The sequence below is a fragment of the Microtus pennsylvanicus genome, chromosome 20 (genome assembly GCF_037038515.1).
Source record: "Microtus pennsylvanicus isolate mMicPen1 chromosome 20, mMicPen1.hap1, whole genome shotgun sequence".
Lineage (NCBI taxonomy): Eukaryota > Metazoa > Chordata > Mammalia > Rodentia > Cricetidae > Microtus > Microtus pennsylvanicus.
The window spans coordinates 5,271,220-5,295,476 of NC_134598.1; the positions used below are offsets into that span (position 1 = coordinate 5,271,220).

The following is a 24,257-nucleotide window of genomic DNA, read 5'->3' on the forward strand; positions in this document are numbered from 1 at the left end:
ATGGCTAGTAATGATCCGTCTAGCAGATGCCCTTTGACTTGGTTGGTTTGATTTGGAATCACTTTTGTTCAGTGCAGGTATACAACCGTGTTTTGAATTCTGACCTTTCACCCGGCTAGCAGGATGAAGTGTAATATGTAATGATATTCTCTAGCAGTGCTAGGCAGTGACACTGGGACACCAGTGCCTGGGCAGACACAGCACAGGACAGTTGCTCAGCTGTGATGTATCATAGGTTCTGTTTGCCAAATGCATCTTCAGCTTACCATATCTTCAATTTAATAATGGGTTCATCAGGATATAACCCCTGTCTTAAGTCAAAGAACATCTGTGCATTACTCTACCTTTATGTAAGATGCCCACGGCTTCTAGCTGCCCCTCCCTTCCTTTCTTTATAGACAAAAGGACATAGCTTTCAGCCAAGCTTTCTAGCCTCTTTCCCCCAAGGTGTTCACTCCCTTATGCACTTTTGCCGCTCCCCCTTAGGGCCCTGCCTCTTCCAGATGTCTCAGTTCTGTGGAGCCGCAGAGCCTGCTAGAACCATGTGAGGCTTCCAGGAACTTGAAAGGCTGTTTCAGGAAGTGAACAGAGAAACTTTGGGGAGGGGAGGGTTTCTGATTGAGGAAGGCCCCCAGCAGCCTTAGGGAGGGAAGGCTGGGTCTGCGATGATACTGGAGCCCACTGAAGCGCTCGTTGCTGGCAAGCCTCAGCCTGGAATGGGATGGCTTGCACACCGGTCCAATTTCTCTAAAAGCACTTTCGCAGAGTAGCCTCATAGGTTAATGCACAAGACATGAGCTGTAAGTGGAAAGTTGGCAAAGCCCTTTGGAAATTGGCTGAAGGGCAGGAAACAAAGGATAGCTGTAAAGAAAGCTAAAAGGCTGTTAATTGAGGAGTGCCTCGGGGGCTGGGGTTGCCACTGGCTTATTTACATAAAAGTTTTGTGGAAAATGGCTTTGGAAGGGATTTTCATGCTGGTTCATGGAACCGCCTCAGCGAGCTGAGTGGAAATGCGAACAGAATTGGTGAGGCTTCCAATCACCAATGGGATCAAAGAGCAGCATTTTCAAACAGGTTGGTAAGAACCCACGTGGTTCCATTGGCCAGGTTTTTCCCTTTGATGACCTGGGCTAATTTCAGACTGGAGGAATCAACCTGCCACTTCTTGGAACAGCAGAAAGCATTTTGAAGTCATTTGGGCTCCCCGTTCACAGGGCAGATCCTGAAACAGTATTATCTTCACACCTGGAAACATCTGTTTCAGGAAAGACTGAGCAGCAAATGGAAACCCCTCTTAAATACAGACTTAAGACAGGGCCACCTGGCATTCTCTCCCTCCCTCGTTACTTAGTATTTCCTGTCCAGCGGAGCTCAGATGAGCATAGTAGCTTATTGTAGGGTCGCCCCAGTGGGAAGCTAGCCAGCTCCCATTTAAGATATCATGGGCTTAACATATGAGGTAGGACTTAGAGTTGGGAGCCCAGGGGTGGCATTTACTGTCCTTCCCATTGTCTTGGGAAACTAATTGTGTCTGTCATCACAGAGTCTATAGAGTCCTTGATTTCCAGGCCCTGTCGGACTCCTGTGACCTTGCTACTCAAAGTGTGGTCCCGGAATTTGTACGTCTGACATCACCTGGAGAACTGTGGGTTCTCACGCCCTCCTTAAGAAGCATCTGCGAGCGCTCAGGCTCCCTGGCTGAGTGGTATACACACTAACATTTGAGGAAACAGGGCTCCAGCCACTCCCAGCAACCACAGAAAATAAAGCAAAGAGGGGTTGGTTGCCTCCCATGGAGGGAACACAAGCCATGAGTAGCTTGAGGAAGGATATCTGAAGATTCAAGTTCTGGGCCTCATGGACCCTCAACCCCACTTGCTCCGAAGGCTCAGTGCTTTCTTCCCGATGTCAGCTCAGCCCTAAGTGAGCATGCATTTGAGGAAAAAGAAATTTAAAAGCTGGTAGAGTATGCTGCCGAGTGTTCCCTGGGGATGGCATCAGGTGCCGGCCATCAGCTAATAGTTACTATCCAATCCGCAGGCCACAGAGGCCCGGACCTGTGGCTGCTTCTCATTTGAACTCCGTTACCAGGGTCAAGCATTCTATTAGTTTCGGGCACCCCACCAGGCTGTCTGCTAACCCACAAAACCAGTGCCTAAAGGACGTCACTGGCCTAGACAAACCATTCTAGAACAGAGGCTGGATCTGAACCATCTGGTCGACCTCTTAGAATCCCATTACCTATACCTGAGATGGCCAATGTCACCAGTGTGAAGGGACACGCAAGCAACAGCCCATGCCATATTCTCTTTTTCTCTTCCCACCCCTTCCCCGGTGCTTTCTCCAGGCATGCAGGATAAAGGAATTGAGAGAGAGGAAGTTGGTGAATCATTAAATTGATGTTTGTCCTCAGCCCATGAAGTACTGTTAGCAGGGAGGCTCTGCAGAATCAGGAAGGAATGATTATGAAACTCCCAGACTCCCCTGTGCTCCTCCCTGCCCCCACCATCCCTGTCCGAGTAGGGTTAGCATAGAGTTGTACTCTCCGACTCACTCTAGTGAGACTCGCTTCTGAATTCTTTCTAGTTTCCCAGGAATGTCCTGTCCTTTGTAAAGCGTTTCTTAGGCCAGTGTTGAAATATCACTAGCATTAAAGGCCTGAGATGAGAGAAGGTATAAAACTTGTCCGGCAGCATGCTTTGGAAATACAGCTTGAGCTTCTGCCTTTTCTAACTTGTCAACCCCAAGTGTAATACCATAACCTCGTCCTTACCCAGAGGGAGGGGGGGTTTGTGACCCTTTGTGCCTTAGAAGAAATGGTTTCAAATAAGATACGTATTAAACAATGTATGTCTCCTTAGTCCTAAATAAATACATATGGAGTCATTTCTTAAAACCCCAAATGGACTACATCTCCCTTACAGACTGTTTCTTCAAATGGAAGAATCTATTTTTTTTTTCACTTTATATTCATAGCAATTGGGAAAGGATGGCTTTCAATATATGCAGAAGAAGCCGACCAGGCTAGCTCATCATGGCTCACACAAGGTCCATGTGTGAGTCGTCTCGTCAGCGGTATCTCAAGTGTTACCTTTTCTACTTGTATAGTTCTTGCTAATTATCAAGCCCTTTCCAGGCCCCATTCCCAGTTGTGACTAGGCCCAAGTGTCTGTGAACAAGTCCCAGAAAGAGGCTGTCCACTCCCAAGGCTCGCTAAGGGATCAAGTACCTTGTAGCGCATCTATGAAAAACAGTAAGGCAGACAGACAAAAGCCAGGAATCAGAAGCCGCTTGGTTAGAAACAAAAGCAAGAACAAAGCAGCACCCGCGCACCTCCTCTCACTACTCTCACCTTGCAGTCTCCTCGTCTTTTCAGGTTAGAGTCTACGATCTCTCCAGATACGAGCACGGAGCAGACGACGTGCTGATCTTGGCTACGGACGGACTCTGGGATGTCTTATCCAATGAAGAAGTAGCGGAAGCAGTCACTCAGTTTCTTCCTAACTGTGACCCGGATGACCCTCACAGGTGGGCACGTTGTAAGCACTGTGTGGTCTCACGGGGTCTCCTGCGGGAACGGCTCAGGAACCAAATGCAGGGGGACTGCGCGTCTCATAGAGGTACTCCCGTGACAGAAAACCCGCCTTAAGCTGATCCGAATACAGATGGCAGAGAACTCAATTTATTCAAGTTTTCCAGGGGACTGAGGACAGGCTGTTTGTAGAATGCTTGCTTACCATTGCTTACCCACGAGATCTGGGTGCAGTCGATAGCACTTCATAAACGGCTTGGTGGCGCATGCCTGTAGTCCTAGCACTTAGGGTGTGGAAGAAGTTCAGGGTCATGAGCTAAGAAAGGGGTTTGAAGCGAACCTAGGCTACATGAAACCCTATTTAAAAAAAAAAAAAGCCGGGCGGTGGTGGCGCACACCTTTAATCCCAGCACTCGGGAGGCAGAGGCAGGCGGATCTCTGTGAGTTCGAGGCCAGCCTGGTCTACAAGAGCTAGTTCCAGGACAGGCTCCAAAACCACAGAGAAACCCTGTCTCGAAAAACCAAAAAAAAAAAAAAAAACCAAAAAGAAGAGCAACATTTCTTTTTCGCTTTTTTTTCTTTGTGAGGAGCAAGAGGGATTGAGACAGGTTCCAGTATGTAATGCTGGCGTGCCTAGAAAACCCTAGAAGAAAACAGAAAAAAGGCAGCCTCAGCTATAACACCGAGAAATGATTCATCGTGAGTAAAAGCCAGTAGCACAACAGACCGTAAAGCTGAAAATATTCCCTTACTGAACTGGTTAGCAAAAAATATAAATAAATATCTTAGCTTGCATCAGGACATTTTAAGAGCTCTGAAAACATGCTCAAGGATGAGCTAGGGATGGTGGCATGTACCTTTAATCCCAGCACTCTGGAGGGAGAAACAGGTGAATATCTGAATTGGAGGTCTTCCTGGTCTACAGAATGAGTTCCAGTTCAACCAGGACGACATAGAGAAACCCTATCTCCACAAACCAAAATCTAAAAGGAAAGAAAATATGATTAAGGAGAAGAGACTAGAAAAATTACTCTGCAGATTTTAAAAATAAGTAAATGGGGAGCTAGATGGGTGGTTCAGTGGTTAAGGAACTTGCTGCTTTTGCAGAGGACCCAGGTTCAGGTCCCAGCACCCACATGGCAGCTCACAACTGGCTGTAACTCCAGCTCCAAGGAGTCCATCATCCTCTTCTGGCCCCCACAGGCACCAAGCACATGCAAGGTGTGCATACATACATCCAGGCAAAGCACTGATAACATCCAATTTAAAAAATACTTACTTGAAATATATAAATGGAACTTCTAGATATTAAAGATATATAAAATAGAAAGTAAAAGTTCAGTGATCAGGCTAAAGACAGTTGAAGAGAACACAGGCAAGATAGAAAACTGGACTGAATAGGTTACCTCTCATACAGCTCGAAATACAAGGAGAAAAGAAACAGTGAGACACTGAACAACTAGAAAGGTAACCTCAGATGCTCTGTATGTTTCCAAACAAAGATAACATAGAAGATGGGGGAAGGGGAATTACAGAATTCTTGAACAACGCCTAATCTGAGAGCCAGAAAACCCAACAAATCTCATACAAAACAAATTTTAAAAAAGGAAATTGTAAGTAGCTACTTATGTTCCTTACTTATTGAAAAGAATGTATTTACTTTCATGTTTTGCTTCCTTTGTCTGTGTACCACAAGTGTGCAGTGCTCTCATGGGCCAGTAGAGGGCGTCTGGTCCCCTGGAACTAAAGATACAAGTGGTTGTGAGCCAACATGTGGGTGCTAGGAATTGAACTCCGATCCCCTGAAGGGCAACAAATGCTCTTGGCCCCTGGGCCATCTCTCCAGCCCTAAATAAGTACTTCTTAAGAAGCTGATGACCCATAGGTGCAGGCACCTCAGAGATACTAGAAAATAGATATACACAGACTTACCACTTACAACAGTCTCTTAGAACAATAGAAGAGTCGAGAAATCCTCTATCGCTTCAGTTGACTGAGCGAAAGGCTGTGAATCCAGAAAACTATCAATAAAGGAAATGAATTAAAGAAATTTCCATAACAAAAACTAAGAAATTTTATTGCCAACCAATCTCTGAGGAAAATTTTGAAGGGAAAGAAGACCAAAGAAACCAAGTGAGTTGTTAAACCAAAGTATGAGCAAGTACGTGGATGGGCACAGACACACATTTTCTGTATGAAGCACCGAGACAGCTAAAGTTGTTAGAACTAATTTGCTGGATTAAAATTGTACGTAGCTAAGGTGTCACCAACCTCACCTAAAATCCTAACACTGGACATTGGAGACAGAAGAGTCACAAGTTCAAGGACAGCCTGAGGTAGGTAGCGATCCCATCGCATAAACACACTCACCACCAGCAAAACAGCATGCTAATTGGAAGGACAGTCATCAGCTTAAATAGGCTATGTTTTGTTTGTTTGTTTTTTTTTTCTGTTTGGGAACATGTTGAACATATTTAACTTGTAAACTTTAAATAAATGTAAATAGTTAGGGAAACTAAAATAACAGTGTCATGGCTCGGTTGATAGTGGGAAGAACCCCACGTGGAATTGAGCCATATTTCTGAACATCTTATCAATCAAGGAGAAAAATTATTATGCAGAACTATAAATAACCTGGGTCTTGGAAATAGTGCTGCATATGGAAAGTATAAGGGCTGAATCTTGGCCTTTTTTCCCCTGCTTTTCGAGCTAAGCATAGATCAAGGCTCCACGCACCTCTGACATACCAGAAGTGACTGCCTTCCCTCCATGTCATGCATACCTCCATCTGGAGCTTCCCCTGTGTCCTAAGAATCCTCAGCCACAACCTGCTGACATTTTGACCATGGGCGGGGGGGGAGGGGGAGACAAACAACAAAGACTGAAAGAAACCTGTAACCTCAGAGAAAGACATGTCTTAATGTTTTCAGCCTATTCGCTCCATATAAACTTACACAAAAAAATCTGTGTAGCTCCCAGGCTCTGCGAAGCTGTCTGTCCGTCCGTATTCTTCCTGTGTATACGCTACACACTTCCACGTGTACAAAAGAATCCATGTAGCCCCCAAGCTCTATAAAACTGTCTGTCTGTCCATGTTCCCCCTGTGTGTATGCCACACACTTCCAATTCCAAGTCCATGCTGCTTACATCCATGACAGCGTCCAGTGCCGGGAATGAAAGCACAGAATAAATCTCCACGGGAGTCATAGAAGGAAAAACAAAGACCAGAAGGACAACACGTATACCAAAAGGATAAATTATTAAGCCAAAATTTGATTCCTTGAAACATCTAACCCATTAGAGGAACAAAAACTACAATGGAATTTCTCTTGCCACTCACAGGATGGATGAAAGGCAGTCACAGACGTAGAATGCTGTGTGCTTCCACTCAGGGTGGAATTCCTCCTCTCCGAGGTCCTGGAAGAGGCACAGAGTCGAGGGTTGGAAGGAGGGAGGAACGGGAGTTGTTTAGAGTAATGACTTACAGTTGGGAAAGAGGACAAAGCAGGAGAGATCAATCGATGCTGGTGATAACCTCACCATGATACAAGTGCCCTTAATACCACAGAAAAGCACTTTAGATATAAACTTTATAAGGTAGATACAGTAAAGCTGATGTTATGTATTTATCATAATCACATTAAAAACTAATAATAAGATCAGTTCTAAAAGGCAATGAAAATGAACAAAGTTCTTAAATTTTCTGGGACATTGGTAAAAATGGAATTCAAATAATAGTAGCTCCAAATAGTTATAACTCACATGCAGCAATAATCAAAACATAAGAGGCAATCCAACATTAGATCAATATAAAGATATCATTTCAGCCGATATTGAATCTATATAGCACCTTATAATAAAAAATATCATTGAGTTTTTGAGGACTGGAGTTACAATGAAGAAGAGCATTGGCTGCTCTTCCAGAGGCCTTGGGATCAGTTCCCAGCACCCACATGATAGCTCCAGATTGTAACTCCAGTTTCAGGGATCCTGACACCCTCACACAGACACACATGCAAGCTAAACACCAATGCACATAAAATATTTTTTTTTAATTTTTTAAAGTCATGTCAGAAATATTCATAATTTTTTTAACTTTATTTATTTGTGTTTTATCGTAAGAGTGTTTACCTGCATGTATGTATATGTGTGCAGTACCTACGGGGGACGGAAAAGGTCATCAGATCCCCTGGAACTCAGGTTACAGCAGGTAGTGAGCTGCCCCATGAGTGCTGGGAATCCAACTCCAGTCTCTGCATGAGCAGCAGCTGCTCATAACCACTCCAGCCCAGTGGATTGGCACAGACTCTGACAAGCTGATTCAAGGCAAGTGTAGAAAAACAAAACTGGAGTCCTATTTTAACATTTATTTAGGCTGTACAAAGTCCTGCCCTGCTTGATAGTAAGATAAAACTAAGTCTTATTAACACAATAGGAAAAGTTAAAATTTCCCCTTATCTGAAAAAAAAATCAATCAATAAATGAGCTAATAGTAAGCCTAGGTAGAGTGGGACATCTAAAAAGAAAAAAAAAGCTTTTAGTAAACAGCATGGGAGATCATCCTATGGCCTTGGAGTTGGGAAGAATTTCTTACAAAACACAAGTGGGTTTTTGTTTGGTTTTGTTAAGACCAATAAGGGTCCGGAGAGATGGTTCAGCACTTAGGAGCACCTACTGCTTCCAGAGGACTCGGGTTCAGTTCCAAACATCTACATCGGTGGTTCAACCTGTAACTCCAGCTCCAGGGAAATCCATTGCCCTCTCTTGCCCCCAGGCTCTACTGTCCTCCGAGGGCATGTGAGCACAATTGTGCACATACCTGAACGTAAAATAAATGAGTCCATTTTAAGGTCAATGTCACTACTTTAGCAATCACAAACTTTGTTTCTTCAAAAGACAGAAATAGCCAAATGGTAAGCTGTGAGCCAAGGGAAGATGTAAGTACCTTGTTCAACCTAAGAGGGATTTTTATCCATTCTGTATGCAGGACTCTTCATAGACCAATAAAACACTCAAGCTGGGGATATAGTTCCTTTGGTAGAATGCTTGCCTGGCACAAATGAAGCCTGAGTTGAGTCTAAAGAACAGCATGGTGTGTTGGTTACGCCTGTCATCCCTGCCCTGTGGGAATAGATGCAGGAGGATGCTTGTTGTGGAATATTATTTTAACTAGGCAAAGATGTGCTACACTTGTTTATGCTGTGGGATATTACTTTAACTATGTAAAGGTGTGTTACTTTTGTTTGTGCCGCATTTGTTTAATGATGTAAGGATGGTCTGCATCTGTTCCGCCTTGCCTGCCTAAGGCACCTGATTGGCCTAGTATAGAGCTGAACAGCCAATAGCTAGGCAGATAAAGGATAGGCGGGGCTGGCAGGTAGGAGAACTCTATGCTGGGGGAGAAAGCAAGAGAAGAGAATGAGGAGAGCTGTGGGAGTGGGGGGAAACATGCCCAAGGCAAGAAGCCAGGCAGCACCAGACGTGAGAAGCAGTGAAAGTTAGTCAGAAAGAAAACTGAAAAGCCCCAAGGAGAAAAGGTAGATAAAGAGAAACCGGTTAAGTCAAAAGAGCTAGCCTAAGCTAAGCTAAACTAAGCTAGGCCAAGCATTCAAAACTAATAACAAGTCTCAGTGTCCTGATTTGGGAGCTGGTTGGTGGGACGTTTTTCCTCCTAGAATTGGTTGGTACAGTTGTGCTCGGGTGCAGAGGTGGTGCTGGCCTTAGCTAACAGTTCTTCCCTTGGCTCCCCCTTTGTTCTTCCTCGTCTGCGGTTCTAGTTTTCATTCACGGTCTGTCCCCTACTTGGAAGCATGGCAGTCTTCCCTGCCCCGTATAGCCAGTTACAAGTTAGGAGTTACGAGGCCCGTGGCGCTTTCTACATTTCCCCGGGCTCTGGTTTTATTTACTAGCCCATCTGTCTCCATGGCAACAAATCTGCCCACCACGGAGTTAAAACCTGCAGATGGTACGTGTGTGCCCAGTCAGAGTGGGCGCCTAGGTACAGAAGAGCTTGCAGAGACAGTAATTTAAAAAAAAAGGGGGGGGGGGTTTGGTTTGGTTTGGTTCTTGATTTTATTTTTGGTTTTTTAGTTTGACTCTCAAGAATGGCAAGTCAGAGCCTGGCAGGGGGGCGGGGGGACGGGGGTGGTGGATAAATGGGTGAAACTGAATTTTCGAGAAGAGCATGGTTAGAAGAGCTGGGGTAGCTAGTTAGAATGTGGCCTCAGCACCCCATAACCCAGGCATGGCAGGGGGTCCACCTTCTGTCCTAACACTCTAGGATAGCAGTCAGGAAGATTGGTAGCTCAGGGTCATCCATACAAGTTTGAGGCCAGCCTGAGCTACCAAGTAAGAAAAAATAAGAGACTCTTGATAAGAAAGATTCTGGTTCATTTTTAACAGAATACAGGCGGCAAATGTCTAAAACTTTTCTACGTTATAGGATATCTCCCATTGAGAGTCATTCACTTGGCCTGTACTCCAAAGGGCTTCTTCTGAGGGCCAAAGTTGGTTATAATACTGGGAAAGAATCTGAGGTAAAACAGACTCCTCTCCTCCCCTCTCACAGTCTGAAGTGAGAGATTACAGAAGCTTCCAGAACTTGCCATTTGAGTAACTAAAAAGAGAAGTTAGCCTGGAACAATGGATGTTTAAAATCTGAAGAATTAATTATTGGCCTGAGGCGGGCAGCAGAGTGGTGAGGCTGGAGATCAGGCATGGGAACCCGGCACTCCGGTGTGGCTGGTTGTTCAAGCCTGGGCGTGTCATCAGACCCAGGTGTGAGAACAACCGGATCATCTCCGGGCTTTCTGAATTACACACATGCTTTGTAAGAAAGGGGAGCCTATGGTAATGAAACAGAACTTGTGTGATTTGTTCATTATGAAGACAACCAGGAAACACCGCTGAGTAACAGCGTTTGGATTGCTTCGTGCACCCTGTGTGTGTCCTAGTAATGGAAGCCGTACTGGGAGATCAAGTAGACTTCATTTGTTTCAAGCTCTGGAATTTGGTGAAGTGGCGTTCTCCTCTGTTTCATGTGTGTGGTGTTATTCTACATGAGCTTTATAATGTGGCAGGAGGGCCCCAGCCTTAGCCTGTCTCCCTGAGAGGCTCATGAACTCTGAATGCCCTGGCACTCTCTCTGCTGGGAGCTGTAGAAGCTGTAAAATGGAAACTGAAGTGGAAAATGCCCTAAAAAGTCTTAGCCCGGCCGTAACTCTGAGATGAGAAGCCCGCAGTTCCAGAGGCCCTATTCACCTTTCCATTCCTTTCTCTGTGAATGTGGCCCAGGACCCCAGGTTTGCTTATGGAATCCTGATGTGGGGGGAAGCAGATAGTAACTGTGCCCGAGCCTGAGGGGGGCTGGCCCTCAGGTCAGATGGCCCCTGCCTATTGTTTGACTGAAAATGACAAAGGAATAATGTACCCCTAGGGTGGGAAACCTGGGGGACCAGAGAGGAAGCAACCCAAGGAAAAAGAACATGTTTTTGAGTCTCATACTCTCTGTAGACCTGTCTCGCCCTGAGACATGAACCAGGTTTCCCTAGTGTTATCTGGAAAGGACACCAAGAGAAAGAAGCAGAGCCCAGGTTGACTAGGCAGGAGTTTGGGGGTTCTTGTTTATGTTGTGTGTGGTTTTTCTCTCTTTCATTTTTCTTTTGCTTCCTGGTGACGGCAGCTCTCAACGAACGCCCAGCGTTATCTTCCCTTGATGAAGTCCTCCCCCAAAAGAGGAATATAAAATCACACTGTCTCCCTCACTTTGTGAGGGATGAGTTGATTAACTTAAAGACCAGTTAACATACTCCTGACCTTCACACCTTCCTCTCGGGCATGGCGGGGAGGTTACACAGGGCCCAGTGATCTGATAAACCCCAGCTTTTCTTCTCTTTTAACTGTCTGCACAAAAGAACCAGAAAATTCAAAGGCAGCTTTATAGAGGGCCCAGAATGTGAGTGCAGTATGCGTTGGTCTTTCTTTCATTTTATTGGTGTTTGTCCTGAAGTCCTGTGGAGCTGGCAGCTCTTTGACTCTTCTGTGGGGTCACATAGGAAGCGCCTCAGGTGAATATTCCAGAGAGAGGTTGTTGAAGTTCACAGGGATTGGGCTACACCAAACCCTTGTTCCCCTAACTCTAGCCAGACTCAAGTCATGTGACTCAGAGACACCTCTGAGGTAAAACAGGAGGACTGACCATCATCCCCTCTGCGAAGCTAGAGGTTCACTGGTGAGTCTCCCAGGGGAAATTATTCAAAGTGGGAGCAACTGTCTGAACTATCTGTGATTAATGTTTTGTCCCAGGGGAATAAATTGTTACTATTACTGAAAGGGAGCTGGGCGGGCAAAGGCAAGAAAAATGAGAACCGACGTGAAAACAGGTCCTGGACTCAGGCTTCGAGTGCTGAAGCAGATCTTCACAGGGCTTTGCCAGCCCGTTATTTCCCGGAACCCCTCTATAGAAGCCTTAGATTTTCTCTCTTACCTCCTAATAGCTCCCTGTTGCCCCTGCCGTGCCACAAGGAGATATGTGTGCTCTCTGCAGACATAAGCCCCAGCACACGCTAAGTACATAGAGCTGCCTGCCCGGCCCTGTCAAGAGTCTGAAGGAGTCGTAAAATACCAACGTACCAAAATCCCTCTCCCTCAAGTGTGAGACTTGTTACTGGTAAGGGTGTTCTTCCCTTCTGCCCTCTCATTAGCCCTGGGCTTTGAGAAGGAATGGGGAGGAGAAAGGTCAAACACCCCACTGACAGCCCACAGCCTTAATGGCCGTATTAAATGCCAGTTTGTATTACCCCGGTAATAATCTAATTTATTTTGGCAAAAGACAAAACCTCTCTCTCTCTCTCTCTCTCTCTCTCTCTCTCTCTCTCTGTCTCTCTGTCTCTCTCTCTCTGTCTCTGTCTCTCTCTCTCTCTGAATTCTTTCTGTAACTTAGTTGAACTAAGTTCCTCAGCAACACCATATGCTTTCCAGAAACTATGCCTCAAATGCAAAAAGGAAGGACACCCCCTTCCCCTCCGCCCCCCTCCAACTTATCGCTTGCAGGTTTTAGGGACAAATTCCTGAGGGTTTGATCTGGTGTTTGGAGACTAGATCAAAATCTGCTCTCTGTCCCTTGTGTGCTGTTTAGCATATTCAGATCCGTGGGAACCTGGAAGTCAGCCTGAGCCCCTGGCTGCAGCGCTCACTCCTTCTCCACTGTTGCCGGGGCTGGCAGAGGGAGCTGTGTGAGCTCTCAGCTCTGCATTGGGGACTTCCAAAGAGCTGGCCTGGGAGGACGGCGGCGAAGGAGCTGCGTTATTATTCCTCCTCGTATTGAAATGCTGCTCTTTGGGAACTGGACTAAAATAAACATTCACCACTGAAGAAACCAAGGAGCCCAGGGCACTGAGAAGCAGACAAAATCTGGCAGTGGGTAGCAGGAGGCAGGGGATCCTCGCTCTTCCCACGGGGTGGGGCGTTCTCTCCAGCCTGATGCCTTGTTCTAGTGTCTCAGGTTCTTGGCCTAAACTAGTGTCAGAAAACCATGTGTAGCTAGCTTCATGGGCTTCATCTTGGTTTTGAGGGGTGACCCAGCTCCCATGGGTTCACCTAATATATGTGTCTCCTCTCAAAACAAATTACTACTTTCTGAGCACAACAAAGGCCCCCTCTACTCATCACCACAGACCCCTGCCAGTGTCCCAAAGCTGGGGCGTTTTCTCCCTCTTAAATCTCAGAGACCTGCTCAGAATGCCAAGAGGGCTCCTCCTCCCTTCCCATTACATTGTATTGTTGAGGGGGTGTGGGCCAGCAGATGGAGGTTGCCTTTTATATGCAAATATTTGGACCCCTCTTACCCACCTACCCTCCCTCTTAGAGACCCTTTCTGCACCATCCAAATGACTAGCGGTTCCCACCCAGCGATAGCTGCTAATGGCTGTAAGGACAGCTTGAGGCCTGAAGTTGACTTATTTTTGACAGTCCCATGCTGATGCCAACGTGACCTCGTGGGAAACAGCCTCTGTAAGAGGTAAATGACTTAAGGCAAAAGCTTGTGGGAAGGAGACAGCATTTGAAGTCTCGTGAGGGAAGGGACAGTTCACACTTCATGATCTCTGGCCATGTGCCGGCCGCCATATTGGAGGCTTAAACGGCAGAAAATCTTTTCTCTGCAGAAGCCTTGAGATTTACAGTTTGACTACTCCCGACTTACAGGCGAGGAAAAGAGGGGCCCTAGAAGCTAAGAAACTTTTCCAGAGCCATCCATTTGGGTGGTGCGAAAGCAAAGATAAATCTTAGTGGTCTATAACCACTGAACCTCTTGTCTGGATCACTGAATAGGTGACTGAATTGCAAAACAGCAGAGTTTATTGCGCCCCCCTCGGTGGTTACAGAAGAGCTTCAGCCTTCCCATAATTGTAGCCTTGTGTTTTGTCTACTGTCCCTGCTGTCCCCCTCCCCCTCACTTCCCCAGCTTCCTCCACCCCTCCATTCCCACTCCCCATCCCCGCTTCCCATTTCTGCCCTGTGAAATTTCCAAACTCTAGTTCTTTCCTGACAGTCTTTTTTTTTCCTGCAGAACTTTGTTGATCAATATTGAAAGCTTAGGACAGGGAAGAAAAAAACAATCTTAAAATTCAAAACTCATCTCCTAGGGAGATCCTTGGCCTTGGAGAGAGTGAGCATTTCCAATGAGCCTAGTTCCCTGGTGCTGCCTGGGCAAGCATTTGTGAGGAAGGCACTGGTAACTATAGCTGTTCTCCATCCAGCTTCCAGAATTGCCAGCCGCCTCAACCAGCCAGGTCCCCGGTACCCACAATTCTCCTCCTGTCCTGTCTTCAGCTGCTCCCTGTCCTTCGCTTCTGGGCTGTATGTTTTATGTTTGTTTCATGTCCAGGACATGTCCCTCATTCTGTGGCACGTAAATATCCTTGTGTTCAATGTGAATTCTTACTGTCCTCCTGCTTCGTGGCCACAAGAAGCGTCTTCTTTCATTGTCGCCAGCCCGGGCATCTCTGGGAAGGTAGAGCTTGGAAAACAAACCAGGAGTGAAGGTAGCTGCGGGGGAGGATTTCTTTGTATGCTAGTCTCGATGAAAAGCAGCCTTGGACTGGTTCCATGCTCGGAACAAATTGACTTTTGAATGTGGGGGATAATGCGGTGTCCACCAGCTTGGCCCGCTCTAGCAACTGCAACCAAAAAAAAAACGCCTTCTCCAAGAGCTGAGCTCAGTCTGTGAGGAAAGCTTCCATACAAGGACCTCACAGTTGGCTTTCATTCTAGCTCGGGTTTCCCATCCCATAAAAGGCCTGCCAGGAAGCTGTCCAGAAAGCTCAGGTTCATGGCTCACTTGTAGGATGCAGTGTCCTACCGAGAGCTGTCTGGTGGGGAGGTTGTCTCTCTCTCTCTCTCTCTCTCTCTCTCTCTCTCACACACACACACACACACACACACACACACACACTGCTGCAGCTGAGAAGCCATGCTCGGAATGAATCTCTCAACTCCTCGGAATGGGGTGGGGCCCAGAAGTCCCAGGATGTTCCCTACTTTTCTCCCTCAGGTTAGAGCCTGCTCCTCCCAGAAGAACATGGGTACTAAGGGCAGATACCTGACAAAATTAAGGTTCTAAGTTAAGGAAGAAATGGCTAGGTAGGCCTAAGACACAGGACAGATGTGAAGCCAGCCTTCATACTACTACTCTGACATAGGGATCCTAAGCCCCCATATTAGCATAAATGTGTGAATCACTGGGGAAAATCCATAGCATCCCCCCCACACACACACACCAAAGATAGTTTTACATCTCTAGCTAACCCTGGGCACAACAGTCAACAACTGATTTCAGAAAAAAAACTTGTACCTTGCCTTAAAACAAACATGGAGCCAGGCGGTGGTGGCACACACCTTTGATCCCAGCACTTGGGAGGCAGAAGCAGGCAGATTTCTGTGAATTCGAGTCCAGCCTGGGCTACAAGAGCTAGTTTTAGGACAGGCTTCAAAGCTACAGAGAAACCCTGTCTTGAAAAAAAAAAAAAACCACACATGGAGAAAATCATAAAGATGTGATTGAAACCCCACTACACAGCCACCCCCAGAGAAAACCTGGATGCAATAGGATGGTTTGAAAGGAATTAAACCTGCGAATGTAGAGTCATGCAGTGGATTTGGGAAAGAACTGGAGAAGCCATCGCTATGATGGAGTTGCTCCCTGAATGGACTGAGTGGTGAACTTCTGAAGAAACAATCAAAGGAGAGAAGACCGTCACGTAAGAACAAGTGCAGGCTACCTCTGGAAGGTGCAGTAGCCAGGAAATTACCTAAAAACCTCAGGGCCAGAGATGGCTTATCCTGTGATGGTGCTTGCCACCGAGCCTGATGAACCTAGGTGACCCCTGGAGCCCACCTACGGGCTAGAAGGAGAGAACAGACTCTACAGAGTGTTCCACATGCATGCTGCGGCATGCTCATACACACATAGACAAACAAGATATTCATAAACTAAAGTACTTTTGCAGAGGACCAGAGTTTGGTTCTTAGAACCGTATCATGAAACTCCAGCTCCAGGGGATTCGACACCCTTTTCTGGTGCACATACACACATGCACACATAACACTTGAGTCACAATAACAGTCTCTAATACTACACCTTAAGAGTTATTACTCTTAAATTAAGATTTTCATTGTCCCAAGATGATGTACACTCATCCCTGGAGCATTGCTGAAGGACTTACCTTAATGTCCGTCTATAGCAGGAAACAAAAAAACCACTCAGGGTGAAAATGGCCTGAGACAAGTGAAGACGTTTGTATGAGCGTTGGTTCCCTTCCGTGCCCAAATACTAAATGATAATGGTGACCACTAGAGGCTTAAAGCCAAGGCAAACTACAATAGTACAGCGCTACATGGATGCTGAAGGGAAGGGTTCTAATGCCATTTTAGTTTCTTTAGGAATCAGGCAGAAATAGTGAACTGTATATTAAAAATTGAGTAGGCTTGCCAAATGGGCAGAAGTAAATAATTAAATCTCAAGTATCACCTGTCTGGGGGGTGTCCGTGTTCAAAAGCGTTAATATGGGAGAGCATAGGCGGAAAAGGGAACGAATGGAAAGCCCAGAACAAGTCTTCGTACATGTGTGCGTGTCTCTGTTCTAGAGAAAGTAAAGGCCAGATACACCAGTGTCATCGTAAGCGCGACTCTTCATGACGATACAGTTGGGTTTATTTTATTAGCCAGGCCCCATTGGAGAAATGATACTCTTAAAACCATGAGATTTAGAAGCCCTATTCTGCTCTGTAAGCTTTGGAATTGAATGCTATCAGGGTGAGAAGGTGGCATTAAAAAGGACTGTGATTTCCTGCTTCGGGGACTAGAATGTCTTTGTTTAGGGATGATTGATGAGGGAGCGACTCCTTGGAAGCGAAAACAGATGAACGTTTATCGAGTTCTTCCTAAGTCCTGATTGGGGCCTATGAAGAAAATTAAGAGCGTCAGAGAGAACAGGTGCTGTGTGTTAGGGAAGTATCACGCCTGGGTGCCAGGAGAAGGAGGACGTTCAAAAGGCGATTACACGGTTAAGGAACACAGTTGCAGAATGTCAGAGGGGTTGAGCCCTGGGATTGGGCTGTCAGAGGACAGGTAGGGAGGGTACGGCGCCTCCTGCTGAGACGCTGGGGGACAGAAAGGAAAGGAAAGAAATTGGAGGAACAAGAGTGGATTTCTGTACCAGGAAGTTCAGAACCTGGGGCTTTAGATTGGTTGGTAGAGTACTTACCTAGCATAGACAAAGCCCTAACTTCAATCTCCAAGACCCCATAAAACTGGACACAGTGGTACATAGGACCCTAGGACTCTGGAGGTAGAGGCAGGAGAATCAGAAGTTCTGGTCATCTTCCAGTTCAGCCTGGGTTACACGGTTTCTCTGAAATAAAGCTTAAAACCTGAGGGAAGGGCTGGAGAGATGGCTCATTAAAAACTAGGCTCACAATGAAAACTTCAGGAGAAGCGGATAGATAGTGATATCCCAAAGAATTTATCTTTCAGCTGTATTTTAAAACTAAAACCTCATTGGATGAGGCCATTGTCTCCAGGTGACCCAGGACTCAACTTTAAAAAGTTCTGCTGTATACATACATGTATGAAGTTCTCGTGTGTGTGTGTGTGTACGGAATCAAGAAAATAATGGCGAAGCTAACTCTGGTTTTAAAATACTGGGGAGGCCAGGCAAGATGGTTCATGCCTGTGACCTCAGAGGCCGAGGCAATACAATTGCCTGTTCAAAGACAACCTGGCCTGTAGGGCAAAATCCTGTCCCCCACAAACTAACACAGTGAAAAACCAGAGGCAGAGTATGGGGTTGCTCTCTTGCCTGAATTCCCTGACTCATCTCTTCCTGGTCCCCTAGCCCTTTCTCATGGTGGCCAGCCCTCCTCAGGCCTGTTTGCCTCGTGAGCAGACAGCCATCAAGAACTCTGTCTGGGCTTGTTAGAGCTTCTTTTTCTGACTTTTTAAAACATGTCTTCTTGTCAGCCACATTTTCCCACAGTTCACCATGATTTTTTTCTTTTTTTTTTTCTTTCTTTCTTTCTTTTTTTTTTTTTTTTGAGTTTTTGGCTGTCCTGGAACTTCTCTGTAGATTAGGCTAAATTAAAAGTCAGAGATCCACCTGCCTCTGCCTCCTGAGTACTGGGATTAAAGGTGTGCGCCATCACTGCTGGTGTCAGTGATGTTTCTGAGTCTCCAAAGTTAAGGTCCAGACATGATCAATCACCAGGATGATAAAGATCACCCTAATGTTGGCAACATTGTTGCTAACCTCATGGTTATGTTTTACATGTACAGTATTACATACAACTAAGAAGAAACTCGGGCAAACCCCGAGGCTGTCGTGAATGTGTAGAATGTGGGACTTGGGTATTCATGTAGTTCTTTAGTCTAAGGTGACTATTTTTAAAAAATATTTATTTTATTTGTGTGTGCATGGGTGCTTTGGCTGTATAAATGTTTGTGCACCATATGCCTGCCTGGTGCCCATGAAAGTCTAAAGAGGGCATCAGACCCACTGGAACTGGAATTTTACATGGTTTGAACCACCATGTGGGTCCTGGGAACTGAACCACAGCCCTCCTCGAGAGCAGCCAGTGGTCTTAACTGCTCTCTGGGCCATCTCTGCAGCCCCTCTCTATTTCTTGACCACAAGAGGAGAACTCCTTAGTTAGGACTAACTGCTTGCATCTTTCCTCATGTCTAACAGACTTCCATGTCAAGCCAGTAATTCTCTCAGTATAGTTAGAAAAAGGTGTCTCTCCTACCTACCCACTATCTGCCCACTCGGAGGCGGCATTCATTTTGCATTCATTACAATGTGTGTAACACTCTGCGGGCCACCCGGGCTGCATGAATAGACTTAATTCTTCAAGGCTGTACAGCTTGGAATGCTCCCAGCCCTGATCATTTGCTGAAATCCTTGTTCTTAAAAATCAAGTCTGTTTTATCCAGAGTGCGTACATTCTTCAGAGGTTTAGAGAACACAAGGGCATCTATCCCGAGATCCCGAAGGTAGCGCTGAGGTGCTCCGAGCAGCAAAAGGTCACGAGCGCCTTGTAAAAAGCCCCATTGTCGGGCTTCCAAGAGGCCATACGTGCGGTGACATTTATTTTCCCGGTGATTTATCAGAATCTGCCTCTTAGCTGTTTAGGTTCCAAGCATGATTTAATCATGATACAAATAACAGACTCATTATCAGAGTTGGGCTCACCTTCCCCAAGCTTGACAAAATTGATCTTTAAAACCAAAATGCCAGTTGCCATTCATACAGAGAAATACAGCTGACTGAATCTTTCAAAGCACAAAACGTAGCATATTCTTTCCTGGTAGGCAGGCCTACACAGGGGGCAGAACGTAATCCGCAGGTTATTTGGTGAACGTGAAATCAGAAGGAAGAAAAGATGACTCACCTGTGTTTCCTGGCACAGGATTAGACGTAATCCATTGCACACTAAATCCAGCCCTGCCAAATGTCTTTGAAGTCTCTCAACTGAGACTCGGCCCTGATCAATACTGAGTAGGAACCGGCCAGTGTTTTAGTTCATCCCTATGCCTCGCAGTTGACAGAAGCCCGTACCCACAAACTCCTGTCCATGTCACACTTTCGTCTCTGGGTATTAGCCCGTGTGCTAGGTTAGCGTCATCTTCTTTCCCTTTACAGTTGAGATCTCAGTGAGCAATTATCTTTTCAAATTCTTGAGTGATCCTTCACTGCCCTTCCAGGAACTATAGGAAAACATCGTGCTGATAAACACATAGACAGTCACCACCCTGAGGATCTACCAACAACTTACACCCACCACCCACTCTTCACCTTCTTGTTATACCACACGTAGTCTCTTTAAATTCTTTAAATTTTTGAACTTTATTTTCCAAAAGGTTTACCACAGCCATGAATGGAAACTAAGCTACTCTTCTTTGATACAAAAGGAAGATGGCTTTAAAAATAAACACCTCGAAGACAGGAGTTCCTGCGTTTTGTTTTGTTTTTGTTTCTTGTGTGTTTATTTAGCCAAAGACTGTTCGTCACGGAAAACTGGGCCTGGGTGGATCTTTGTTAAGATATAAGAACACCAAACTAGGAGTCTCTTGAATCCATCGCAGTAAATAACATCTGGAGTGGCTGAGCCATGGGATAATGTAGGAGACATTTAATGTTGTTCACTAAAAATACATCAGGCCTCCCTCCCATATTTGGGGAGAAGATGCTTCTACTTAGCCTTTTGTTGATGTTTTTGTTTTAGTTTTAAAGATAGTTGGGAAATGTATGGCCGTAGTGATGCTTCCTTCCCAGCCTTCCCAGGCCTGGTGTCTGTTGATGCTGTTCTGACTGTCTCATTCCTGTTTCCCTCACCCCCCCATCCCACAGGTACACACTGGCGGCTCAGGACCTGGTGATGCGCGCCCGAGGCGTCCTGAAGGATAGAGGATGGCGGATATCAAATGACCGGCTGGGCTCGGGAGACGACATTTCTGTATACGTCATTCCTTTAATACATGGAAACAAACTGTCATGAAAGGGACCCAGGGGACTGGGAGGGCAGACAGAAAGAAAACTGGGATGCCTCTGAGCAGGGCGGAACTGGGGAGTGCCTGGGCTAGATTCCAGGTGATGCAATTTCTTCCCAGCCCAGACGGGGAATTTGCTGCCAGGAGGCCTGTGGCTTTGCTTTCAAGGTGACCCTTAGGGTTCCATTCTTCTTTAATACCAGGTCTGGACACTGAACAAGAGCAAAACACACAGTCTGCTACTGGGTGTTAAGTTTCTCTTAGTTTCTACCGTAGGGCCCCTGGGTGGCTATTGCCTGTTCGGGGCACAGGCATAAATTTATTTATTTTATCTAGAATAGCAGGGACAGCCTTTTCAGGTATAACTGGCAGACGACTCCTCAGTCTGTCAAGCTGCCAGCCTCCCTCCAGGTGAAGAGCCACATTGAAACGTTGGGGACCATGCCTCAGAAAGCGTGAGCTCCCATCTCCAGCGACTTCAGGGATTCTGCCTTGTTCTGTCTCATCCCTTCTTCTCCTCCTCTCCCATCTCCCTCCGTTTCTCTAGATTCTCTGTGGTAATGATGGGGTGAGGCAAAGATTTTTGTTTTTGTTTCTTTTTGACATTCCATGAATCTTCCTCGTTTCTCTCCGCTGGGACTTTCCAATTCATTGCTGGGCAGGTTCCATATCAGCCCAGTCTGATCTGACTTGTCCCATGTTCTGCATCCCGTACACATGTTCAGTTGTCCAGAGCCATGACCCATGTGGCAGACTGTCTTTGTATTATAACTTTTACCCCCGAGTTCTGTTTTCTCACCAAATCAATCTTTGCTTTAGCGTGTGGGCGATTGACTGGCCCCACAGACCCTGTTCTTTTGAAGGTCCCTCTGTGCATCTTGAGATTCTGCTCTGAGAGAGAGGTTGGTTTTTCACTTCTGGACTGGGTGGGTACTCTTCCCCTCTTCTGTGTCCTGGAGACACATAGGAAGCAGCATCCAGTACAGCAGCGAGGGGGGAAAGAGTGTGGGATTCAGGCTTCCTAGGTCTCTGACTGCTCTCCAGCCCCCTCCACGGGAAGTGTGAGCATCACAGTTCCGCCAAGCAGTCACGCCTGTCACCTTCGCTCAAGGGTACATGGGATGACACTTGAATAAAAACGAATTTGAATTGGGGCTAGTCATGTTCTTGCTTCCCTCCCTGTCCCTCAAGAGATTCATGCCGTAGAATCCTAAGAGCCGAGACCCCCCCTCCCACTGTGCATCCACCTCCACCTCTGCGTGTGCTTCACAAGGATAGCAGCACCACACATGAGGGGTAGACTCTGCCTCCTGCTCCTTGCTGGAAGGACAGCAAATTCAGCTTAAGAATCGCCCATCTTCTTGAGCAGATTGCTGCTCTGCCCAGGGACCCTCACATCAACATCTGATAGCTTAGCCCTGTTCTTACAGTCTTCCAGGATATCATCAACTTGGTGTGATTCAGACACTCTTCCAACCCAAGAAAGAAAAACAAACAAACAAAACAGTGGTATAATTTCTCTAAAATGCTTGCGAGGCAGTTCCAGGTCTTGTGTTTAAGAGAATTCCTTCCCAGAGGAGACTGAGGAGCAAATCCTCCGGGCTGTCCGCATTCCTAGAATTGTAGATATCTTCTTAGGAAAGGCCTGGTGCCTTCCTCCTCAGGAACTAAGTCGCCACACTGTGTAGAACCAGTACCCCACTCCAGCAGGTAACATACTGTGTGTGTGTGTGTGTGTGTGTGTGTGTACGCGTGTACGCGCGCACGCACGCATGTACCAACTCGTTGCCTGAGAACTGTGGGCTGCTGCCATGGCAGGAACATCTTCATCTGGTTGTGCACCCCTCCTCCTTCAAGAAGTCTTTACCACCCCAGACATCTCTGTGGGGAGTGGTTTGTGGCAACCACTTGCTTCTCTGTCAGAATATGATGCTGTGGAAAACTGTCCGGGCATGTTTCAGCACCGTGGTCCTCTTCCAACATTCCCAGTTCTCAAAGCCAGGAGCCCATGGGCAAACAAGAAAAGTCTTGAAGTCTGGAGGAGCCAAGCCACCATCTTTGGAATCATTCCCGCCTTCCCAATGCCTTTCATATTTTCACTTTTCTGGACTTCTCCCTGGGTCTCACCTTGACCAGAATTCTCCAGTCCTATTCGGGCGACCAGAGTCAGAATCTAAGTATAAAAACACCTCATAGGTGTTGTGACAACATTCTCCTAGTTCATTGACTGCCAAGGCACATCTCAGCAAAAACAAAACAAAACCTGGAAAACCCAAACTCACATTATCCTAAAGCCTAGGGTCAAGCTGATTTTAGTTAGAAATTCTCTTCATGAGACCCTTGTGGGTGGGAGGATTTTAGTCTCAAGCTAAAGCCCCGTTTGTGTTGTGGGGAGGGAAGAAGACTAGAAAGGAAGGGAATAAATCAGAAGCGGGGAATGTGATCTGTCTGCCCGTGGCAGACCTATCCAGCACTGATATTGCTCTGTGCATTGAGCTAGCTCTGTTTGGGCCTCATTGTTTGCCCGGGCTCCAGGTCACCCTGTCGCCAAACAGTAACAGTCTATGTAACAGGTTGGCCCTTGGAGCATTCCTGGAAAGGTCAGAAGACAACATACTCAGCAGAATTCTGCAAAATGTATTTCTGTGTTTAGAAACCATGTATGACTGACTTATAGCCAGACCTGCTTGCCCTAATGGCCTCAGAGGAGGCCTTGTGTAATGAAAAGCATTTGATTTCCTAGTCAAGTCTTTATGGGTGTCTTGGGGGTTGTGTGGCTACTTTCTTTAATGAAAGGCTCTTTCAACCCTAAATCTCTTTGCTCAGCGGCCTCTGCTCTTCGTCTTGTGGTACCTCCCTGAAGAGTGTGAACTCCGAAGCATTTTTACTAGGTGGCAACTAAAGCTTTGTTCTTCGAACACCAAATGTCAGCAGCCAAAGAGGTGCAAGGGGCCTGCTGGGGTTGTGTATACCCAGTGGTTGTCCTTGTGTCAGAAAGGGAGTGGGGGACAATCGGGCTGGGCCAAGTATGCAGCTGTCTAACCGGAACAAGTCGGAGAAGCCGGTGTCTCAGTTATTTTCCACAGTATTCAGTTCTGGAGGATTTGGAGGGTTGGATTTTTTAAATTCCTAGCAGCTTACCTCGATGGGGCTGCGTGAAGCCAGCTGTGTCTTCCTACCACACTTCCCTGAAAGTCCCTTTCTTGAGGGGAATTCTACCCACAGATGGAGACTGACGGGGAAAAATGAGTCTTCAGAACCGAATTTCACTCCAAACCTTGGCGGTTTGGCCGGGGACTTCAGTTTCCCAAGGACACTAGTTTAGAGTCCCTTTGGGAAGGTTTCCATTTTTAAAATGCTATCTTTGCTTCTGCTCTCCCCTCCCTTGCCCCCTTCATCCGCCCATCTACTGTGTTTGTGAGGGAGCAAATGGCGGATGCTGTTGTGTGCACTAATTTGAAGGTGTCGCCCTTCCTTAAGTGAGCCAGGATCTCTGATGTTTTCAGAGTGTGTATATTGTACAGTGATAAGATTCTAATTTCAGTGAGTTGGTGCTTCTGGGCCAGCTGGAGAAGAAAGCAATGAAATTGTCTATGCAAGGAACAAACAGACTGACCCTAAAGTCTACAGATCTAGTAGTAGAGCAGCCTTTAGCCACAGGACGGAATTCTGTGTTTGGAG

At 46.3% G+C, this 24,257-nt stretch overlaps 1 protein-coding gene across 1 annotated transcript in view; it reads left to right on the top strand.

Annotated features, from left to right (window-relative positions):
• The window catches only part of Ppm1h (protein phosphatase, Mg2+/Mn2+ dependent 1H), a 253,940-nt gene extending 232,210 nt beyond the window's left edge, over positions 1–21,730 (top strand). Inside the window, exons 9-10 of the mRNA XM_075954933.1 lie at positions 3,377–3,528; positions 20,437–21,730. Of these exons, the coding sequence (XP_075811048.1) occupies positions 3,377–3,528; positions 20,437–20,584 (300 nt within the window). The 3' untranslated portion in view covers positions 20,585–21,730. The remainder of the gene's footprint in view (positions 1–3,376; positions 3,529–20,436) is intronic.
• Positions 21,731–24,257: the final 2,527 nt, after the last annotated feature.